This window comes from Rousettus aegyptiacus, unplaced genomic scaffold (genome assembly GCF_014176215.1).
Source record: "Rousettus aegyptiacus isolate mRouAeg1 unplaced genomic scaffold, mRouAeg1.p scaffold_m13_p_7, whole genome shotgun sequence".
Lineage (NCBI taxonomy): Eukaryota > Metazoa > Chordata > Mammalia > Chiroptera > Pteropodidae > Rousettus > Rousettus aegyptiacus.
Window position 1 is genome coordinate 4199491 of NW_023416310.1, and position 8656 is coordinate 4208146.

The window sequence follows — 8656 nt, forward strand, 5'->3', positions numbered from 1 at the left end:
TTTGCCGAGTTCCGTGCAGCACGAGGAGGTGCGGGCTGTCCCCCGCCTCAAGTCCCCTTTCCTCCGTGTCATGCGGGAGACCGGACTTCCTTTGCAGCAGCTAAGCTTCCGTGAGAAACACGGGGCTTGGACGAGTGCACCTGTTTTTTTCAATCGAGTCATTTCCTTTCTTACGGTTGAGTTGTAGGAGTTCTTTGTCCATTTTGGGTGGGAGTCTTTCGTCAGATGTGCCTTTTGCAAGTGTTTTCTCCCAGTCCGTGACTTATCTCCTCGTTCTCTTGACACTGTTTTTCACAGAGCGGAGGGTTTTAATTTTTACAAAGTCCAGCGTATCCGCTATTTCTTTCGTGGATTGCGCCTTCGGCATTGCATATAAACATCATCGCCATACCCAAGGTCACCATAAGTTTTCTCCTATGTGGTCTTCCAAGCATTTTACTGTTTTACATTTTACATTTAGGGCTATAATCCATTTGGGGTTAATTATGGTAAAGGATGTAAAGTCTGCATCTAGAGTCGATTTTTTTTTTTGTTTGTATATGGATGTTTATTTGTTCCAGGACCATGTGTTGAAAAGGCTGCCTTTGCTTTATTGGATTGCCTTGTTCCTTGTCAGAAGTCAGTTGACTATATTTACGTGTGTCTATGTCTGGGCTCCCGACTCTATTCCTTGATCTATTTGTCTGTTCTTTGCCACTACCACACTGTCTTGATTACTGTAGCTTTATAGTAAGTCTTAAATTTGGATAGTGTCAGTCATGTAACTTTGTTCTTCTCCTTTAATATCGAGTTGGCTATTCTAAGTATTTTGCCCTCTATATAAACTTTAGAATCAGTTGTTAATATCCAGAAAATTATTTGCTGGGATTTTTATTGAGAGTGCGTTGAATTTAGAGACCAAGTTGGGAAGAATTGACATCTTGACACAATGAGTCTTCCTATCCATGAACATGGAATACCTCTTCATTTAGTTCTCTCTTTGATCTCTTTCACCCAAGTTTATAGTTTCCCCCATATAGATTTTGCAGAAATGTTGTCAGATTAACACCTAAGTATTTCATTTTGGTGGATGGGGTGCTAATGTAAATCATAATGTGATTGCGTGTGTTGAGTTACTCAAAAGGGATATTCTTCTGGGTGGGCCTGGCCTAATCAGGCGAGGCCTCTTAAAAGAGGAGTTAGGCCTTTGCTGAGATCAGGGAGGTTCTGCTGCTGGTCTCAAAGGAGATTAAGCCTTCATGAGTTCTATCATTGCAAAGAAATGAATTCTACCACTTGAGCAGGGACAAAGGTTCTGGGCTTCAGACGAGACACCAGTTCCGGTCACTCTTTGACTGCAGCCTGTGAGACCTTGAGCCGAGGACCCAGCTAAGCCTTCACCCGACTCCTGACCCACGGAAACCAATGTTTGTGGCTCTAAGCTGCTGAGTTTATGGTGACTCGTTACGCAGTAACAGAAAACTAAAATGCTGTGTACAGCACTGACCTTGGGGGACTAGGCAGTTGGGGCATGCGAATACGGGGTTGACACAAATTTTTACAATGAACAAACACTAATTTTGCAATTAAAGGGAAGGAAAATGCTAAAGGTCTTGTTTTGAAAGAGTTTTCTTCTTCTTCGACACTCCCACTGTGCTTTAAGAGCCAACAGCATCTCTCTCCTCTCCTGGTGGCTTCTCTTCTTCCGACTGTGGAGCTCGAAGCATGAGACCTCCCCTTCTGTCTGCCTCCCAACTGCGTTTTTCTTTCCCTAAGACAGTCAATGCATAAAGCATAGAAACTGTATAAATGTCTAACCCATGTACTGTATACTTGAAACTAATAATAACATTAAAAAAAAAAAAAAAAAAGACAAAGCAATTCGATCTCGGCCCAGAGTGGGGCCTTACCTCCAGCCTCTGGATAGCTGAGCTCTGACGCCTTTCTGCACATCTGGGACATGTGGTGGCCTTGTCATGTTCTCGTTCTTCCCACCCATGACCTGAGCTGGATGGGTCACAGCTGAACAGAGCCAGAAAGGTGAAGGTGCGTGGACGCGAAGGAAGGTGCCCTCAGTGGGGCTGCCACCCAGGATGTCAAGTCCCTCCCTCTTCTTCCTCCCTTTCTCTTTCCCTCCTCTTTCCTTCCTTCCTTCCTTCCTTCCTTCCTTCCTTCCTTCCTTCCTTCCTTCCTTCCTTCCTTCCATCTTTCCTCCTCCCTTCCTCCTTCCTCCCTTTCCCTTCACGTTTTCAGCATTCTATAGTTCATAAATCCTGTTCACACCCATTCTTTTATCTATTCCTGATAAGATCTTGTACTCGGGAAGGAAAGGTCATTAAATTATATTTCCCAGATGAAAAAAACAGGCATAAAAGAAAAGAGAAGCACAAGCTCCGGGGCAAAAAAAACTGAAGTTTCCCGATGATTCGGTTTTCTGTCATTCTCTCTCTGTCCCCCATTCCCCGTCCCACCCAGCTGGCCTCCTGCACTTGACTTCTTGCCACAGTTTATTCAGGCAGGAGTAGGTGGGCGGAGTCTTCCTGTCAATCACTTCTTTGGCGCCCTGGGGGGCATCTCCCTACCCAATAGGTGCACAGCAAATAATGAAATGTAAATTTTTGATGGAGTACAGAACAGAATCTTGATGAAAGGTATTATTAAATCCAGCAAAACACAAAGAAAATCTGACTGAACAGAACTGATTATTCCATAAAAAGGGAACAGATTACAGCTTGCATCATTTGTCGTCTAGACAAATCACTTAGATACACATGTACTGGTTTTAATTAGTGCCATGGAAATTAAGCAGTCTGTAGCCCAAAATGTTATTGTTCAACAAATCAAAGAAAAATACATATTTAATAAAGAATAATACAGCTCCAACAATCACTCCCCATAATGCCTAAATAGACTGTGTTTTTTTCTCCCCTTCCTTATTTAAATGAAAAACCCACAGGAGTCAAAATTGCTGCTGCTCCTTGTGTCTGATAGAAGGTTTTATGTTCCCTCATCCCCCCGTGATATCGTGAAATGTACAATTTTAACAGAAGTCACATGCAGGACTGAATATACCACAGCAAGGAACTTTCCGTTTTTAGCCAAAAAGCCCAGACTTTTTTCCCCCCTGGCTTAGTCCTTCAGGAAATTTTCAGCAGATGCAGGCTCCTGGCTGAAGTGTCTGTGCATCACTGCTCTTCAATGAGAAGGCAGCGGAGAGGTTTTTTTTTTTTAACCCATGGTATCCTAGTCTAAGCCTTCCCAAAACCCAGACAAGGTCTAGGAGTCAGATGACAAAGGGTCTGTGTCCAGAGGCTTGGAGGAGGGGGACATCTCGGGAGGACCTGGTAGGTGTGAAGGAGGAGGGAAGATGTCTCGGGGTGTTCGGGCTACCTTAATAAAATACTTCTGGAAGCTGAAGTCCAAGATCAAGGTGCTGTTAGGGTTTCTGGTGAGGCCTCTGTCTCTGGCTTGCAGAAGGCCACCTTCTTGCTATAACTTCACATGGCCTTTCCTCTGCCAGTATGTTCAGAGAGAGAGAGAGAAAGAGATCTCTTGTGCCCCTTCTTATAAGGTCACCAATCCTATTAGATAAGGGCCTCACTTTATTTAACCTTAATTATCCCCTCAAAGGCTTCATCTGCAAATACAGTCACACTGGGGTTAAGTCTTGGACATATGAATGGGTGGGTGGGTGGGGGGAACAGTTCAGTCTACAGCAGAGGAGGAAGCATGGGCAAGTGAGAAGGAATCCAAATACGTAATTTGCAGGTGCTGCTCTGGCTAGGTGAGTGGAGAGGCCCCAGGAGGATGAGTGAGGCTTGAGAGGACAGAAGAGGGAGGTGCATTCTGGGCTCAGACATGTCAGTAGCCAAAGCTTTGATGCTTGTGAAGATCTGAGGAGTCTGGGAGGCAGGGGCCAGGGGTGTGCAGGTATGGAGGGGTGAGTGAGTGCCAGCCTTCTGCTTCCCACTCAGCAACGCCGGGGCTGGAATCCATGTGTCTGCCTCTCATCTTCCTTCCCCTGACCCCCAAGGCTGCTTCCAAGCCCATGGGTCACCCCTCAGCGCCCCCTGTGGGGAAATTCAGGAACCACCCTTCCTTACACATACCTGTCTGTTACATTAATCACTGTAAATTGTAATTATCAGTTACAAACAAATACTTTCTCTGCTGGAATATGAACCCTGCTCCCAGGGTGTGCGCATTTGGTGTGTGTGTGTGTGTGTGTGTGTGTGTGTGTGTGTTGGCCATTGGAGCTTAATAAATATTTGAATAAATGATGGGATAAGTGGATATTTTTATGCCTGATAAGTTTAAACCAAGAAGCAACTTGAACTGACCTCTGCCGATACTAGGGAGCAACTAAGGACCACTGAGAAGGGATGTGAGTGAGTAGGGGCTGGAGGATGAACGTGGGGTGTGCGCGGGAGGTGGCGTGTTGCACTGTACTGAAGACAGGAACGGGCCTTAGAGGCAGACCGGCCTCTGGTCAAACCCCAGCTCCACCACTCCCAGCCCTGCGCTCGGGACCTGGGAGGCGAAGCGTGCGGGCTGTGACCACAGGCTTTTGGGATACAGACCCCAATTTTGCACTTTGATCTTGGCAGAACACCTGACATTTTGCTTCTTCGGAGCTGCTATGGGGGGTAAATGAGGCAAGTGCTTGGCTCGTGGTGCATTCGTAATAAACATTATTATTTTGACCTTCCTGAATTTCAGTTTCTTACTCTGTAGTAACAGGTTATACGTTTATACGAAACGGAAAGGAAATAAAATTCGTAAAAAGGAGTCTCGCCAGACAGTACTCAGTGTACTGTAGCCTAATATTCTACTATCTCATCAAAGACAAAAAGTACCGTCAGTGACTCCACAAATTGATTTCATGATCCCTTAACAGATAAAAAGTAAGTTAAAAAAAAAAAAAAACCCAGCCCGCAGAATATATTTTGAAGAACCAGTATTTTTCAGAACAGTTCTAGGTTCGCAGCATCATTAAACAGAAAGCACGAGATTTCCCACATAGTCCCCGCCCCCCTCTTTCGACTTCCCCCACTAAAAACGTCTCCCGCCAGAGTGGGACACTCGTCACAGTCCGCGAAGCACGCCGCCGCATCGTCATCGCTCGAAGTGCACAATTCGCACTGGAGTCTGCTCTCGGTGTTGGACATTCCGTGGGTCGGGACCACTGTGCGGTGAGAGCATCCGCCATCGTAGCATCAGACGGAGTAGTTTCACTGCCCTGAGACCCCTCTGTGCTCTGCCTAGCCACCCCTCTTTCTAGAATGTATGTTTTAGCACGGTCCCCCAGTCGCGGATGATGCTCAGTAATGCGCAGTGGAGATGATGGAACCCGTTGCAATGGCCGTGGGCGCGTGAGTGGCCGAGATCCAGCTGCGGCCACGAGGCTGGGGGGGTGGGGGAGTGTGGGTCCTCGTGCAGGAAGGACAGGCAGGCCTCGGCGACAGATTGGGGAATGGGGGTTGGGAGGCAGGAGCCCTAACACCTCGGGGCTCTGGACCCTAGTGGTGGTGATGGACTGCAGGGAACCGGCGAGCAGCGCCCGCAGGGCTCGAAGGCGGGATTTCAGCCCGCTGACCAGTGCGGGTGGACGAGCCGAGAGCGGGACGGCTCCGGGTTAAGAGGACGCGGAGCTGGCGTCCCGTTTCACTGTGTGACCTTGGGCAAGTGCCTTCTCGCCTGCAAGGGGCAGGGCTGGATGCCCTCAGCGCACAGCGCGGGAGCGAAGGGGGGCGTTGGGGACAGGGGGAAAGGCTTCCGGGCCAGGCCGGGCGGCCTCCGGGGGGCGCATTCGCCCGCGCAGCAACAGGCGGCGGGGACCTGTCACCTCTGATCTTCCGCGCCCAGCGGAAACTTTCCCGCCCAGCCGGCTGCCGCTTTAAAGCCCCGGCCCGGCCGCCCGGGACACGCTGCGCCGCGGGGAGCGGGCGGCGGCGGCGGCGGCGGCGGCGCGGCAGTCGCGCGCCTCTGCCCGAGGCTCAACCCGTCCCCCTCGCCGCCGCCGCGCGTGCCGTGCAGGATCTCGCCAGAAGAGGGTACAGTCGGAAAAGCTCTTGACGTCAGGCCGGAATTCCTATTGTGCTTAGACACCGCTCGGGCAAAGCGAGCCCAAGTTCGCTCTGCGCGCCCCTCGCGGACCGCGCGGGGCCGGCCGCTCCGGGACGCGGGACCCGCCCGCCGCGGGCTGCGCTCGCCAGCGCCGAGGAGCCCGCTCCTGCGGGAAGCCGAGCCGAAGCGGCCGATCGCGCCGCCAGGGAGCCGGGGTGAGTGCCGGGGGCGAGGCCGGGGGCCGCGAGAGCCGCCCGCCCGCGCGCCCCGGCGCCCGGATGCCAGCCCCGCGCCCCGCCGCCGGGTGCATGCGTCCCCCGCCGCGCGCCCCAGCCGGCCGCCGCCCGCTGTGAGCGGCCCTGCAGGCAGGCGGGCGCCAGCCGCGCTCCCCCACGGGCCGCGCGCCGGTGCGACCCGCGGACCCCCGCGCGGCGGCGACGGGGCTCGGAGCCGAGGCCGCGCGGGCGCACCCCGGGAGCATGGACGGGGCCGCGGAGCGCAGCCTGCCGGAGCCGGGCAGCCGGGGCTCCCGGGCCGGCGACGACATCGAGATCGTCGTCAACGTGGGGGGCGTTCGGCAGGTGCTGTACGGAGACCTCCTCAGCCAGTACCCCGAGACCCGGCTGGCGGAGCTCCTCCACTGCCTGGCGGGGGGCTACGACACCATCTTCTCCCTGTGCGACGACTATGACCCCGGCAAGCGCGAGTTCTACTTCGACCGCGACCCCGACGCGTTCAAGTGTGTCATCGAGGTGTACTACTTCGGGGAGGTCCACATGAAGAAGGGCATCTGCCCCATCTGCTTCAAGAACGAGATGGACTTCTGGAAGGTGGACCTCAAGTTCCTGGACGACTGCTGCAAGAGCCACCTGAGCGAGAAGCGCGAGGAGCTGGAGGAGATCGCGCGCCGCGTGCAGCTCATCCTGGACGACCTGGGCGTGGACACGGCCGAGGGCCGCTGGCGCCGCTGCCAGAAGTGCGTGTGGAAGTTCCTGGAGAAGCCCGAGTCCTCGTGCCCGGCGCGCGTGGTGGCCGTGCTGTCCTTCCTGCTCATCCTCATCTCGTCCGTGGTCATGTGCGTGGGCACCATCCCCGAGCTGCAGGTGCTGGACGCCGAGGGCAACCGCGTGGAGCACCCGACGCTGGAGAACGTGGAGACGGCGTGCATCGGCTGGTTCACGCTGGAGTATCTGCTGCGCCTCTTCTCCTCGCCCAACAAGCTGCACTTCGTCCTGTCCTTCATGAACATCGTGGACGTGCTGGCCATCCTGCCCTTCTACGTGAGCCTCACGCTCACGCACCTGGGCGCGCGCATGATGGAGCTGACCAACGTGCAGCAGGCGGTGCAGGCCCTGCGGATCATGCGCATCGCGCGCATCTTCAAGCTGGCACGCCACTCGTCCGGCCTGCAGACGCTCACCTACGCCCTCAAGCGCAGCTTCAAGGAGCTGGGGCTGCTGCTCATGTACCTGGCCGTGGGCATCTTCGTTTTCTCGGCCTTGGGCTACACCATGGAGCAGAGCCACCCCGAGACGCTGTTCAAGAGCATCCCCCAGTCCTTCTGGTGGGCCATCATCACCATGACGACCGTGGGCTACGGGGACATCTACCCCAAGACCACGCTGGGCAAGCTCAACGCGGCCATCAGCTTCCTGTGCGGGGTCATCGCCATCGCCCTGCCCATCCACCCCATCATCAACAACTTCGTCAGGTACTACAACAAGCAGCGAGTCCTGGAGACTGCCGCCAAGCACGAGCTGGAGCTCATGGAGCTCAACTCCGGCAGTGCGGGCGAGGGCAAGGCGGGCAGCTCCCGCAGTGACCTGGACCACCTCCTGCCAGAGCCCCCTGGGCAGGAGGGGAGCTGGAGCAGCCGGCTGAAGATCTCCCACAGCGACACCTTCATCCCGCTCCTGACCGAGGAGAAGCACCACAGGACCCGGCTCCAGAGTTGCAAGTGATGAGGGCCCTCCGGGCGCAGGTGGACGGACGGTGTGACCGGCCTCTCGGTGACTGCCCTGGAGGGGCCGCCCTTGGTCCCCCCACCCTTCTTCTGAACAGAACTCTGAAGGCCCTCTTGGGCACCTCTGATGAGGCTGGGTAAGACCCCTTTGTGTTGCCGGCTGTCCAGGAGCCAGAGGGAGGGAGGGGTGTCCAGGAGCCAAGGGCAGCGTGGGGTGAGGGAGGCCTGGCTTGGCTGATGGCAGGAGCCCCGTCCAGTTCTGTATCCCTTTCAATAAAGCCCCCTGCTCTGTGCTCTCACCGGCGTTGTGGGTTCTGTGACAGGCTGGCTCTCCTCACCCCTTGCCCACGGGGAGGCTGGGGCATGCCCCCGGGCCAGGCCGGGAGGTAGATGTGCAGCCCAGGGGGCTGTTTTTAGCTGAAAGCTAATTAAAGCACTCATGCACAGGCTTCAGTGCCAAGGAGCCTGCCACATTCCAGGAGGCTCCGCGTGCAACTCCTGTTTCCTTCTGAGGAAAAGCTTGCTCCCCGGGCATTCTCGGGAGGGGAGGGATTCGCAGGGCCGGGAGCACCACACAGCGTGGTTGCCATTTATTTATCGCCCGTGCCAGGCGCCTTTCACAACTTCCAGCAACCCGGCTAGGCAAGT

The 8656-nt window shown here is 54.6% G+C and overlaps 1 protein-coding gene across 1 annotated transcript; it reads left to right on the forward strand.

Moving 5' to 3' along the window:
* Positions 1-6025: 6025 nt before the first annotated feature.
* Positions 6026-8302, forward strand: KCNF1 (potassium voltage-gated channel modifier subfamily F member 1). The gene has a single exon (XM_016127094.2). The coding sequence runs from the start codon at positions 6525-6527 to the stop codon at positions 8004-8006; it is 1482 nt and encodes a 493-aa protein (XP_015982580.1). The 5' UTR covers positions 6026-6524; the 3' UTR covers positions 8007-8302.
* Positions 8303-8656: the final 354 nt, after the last annotated feature.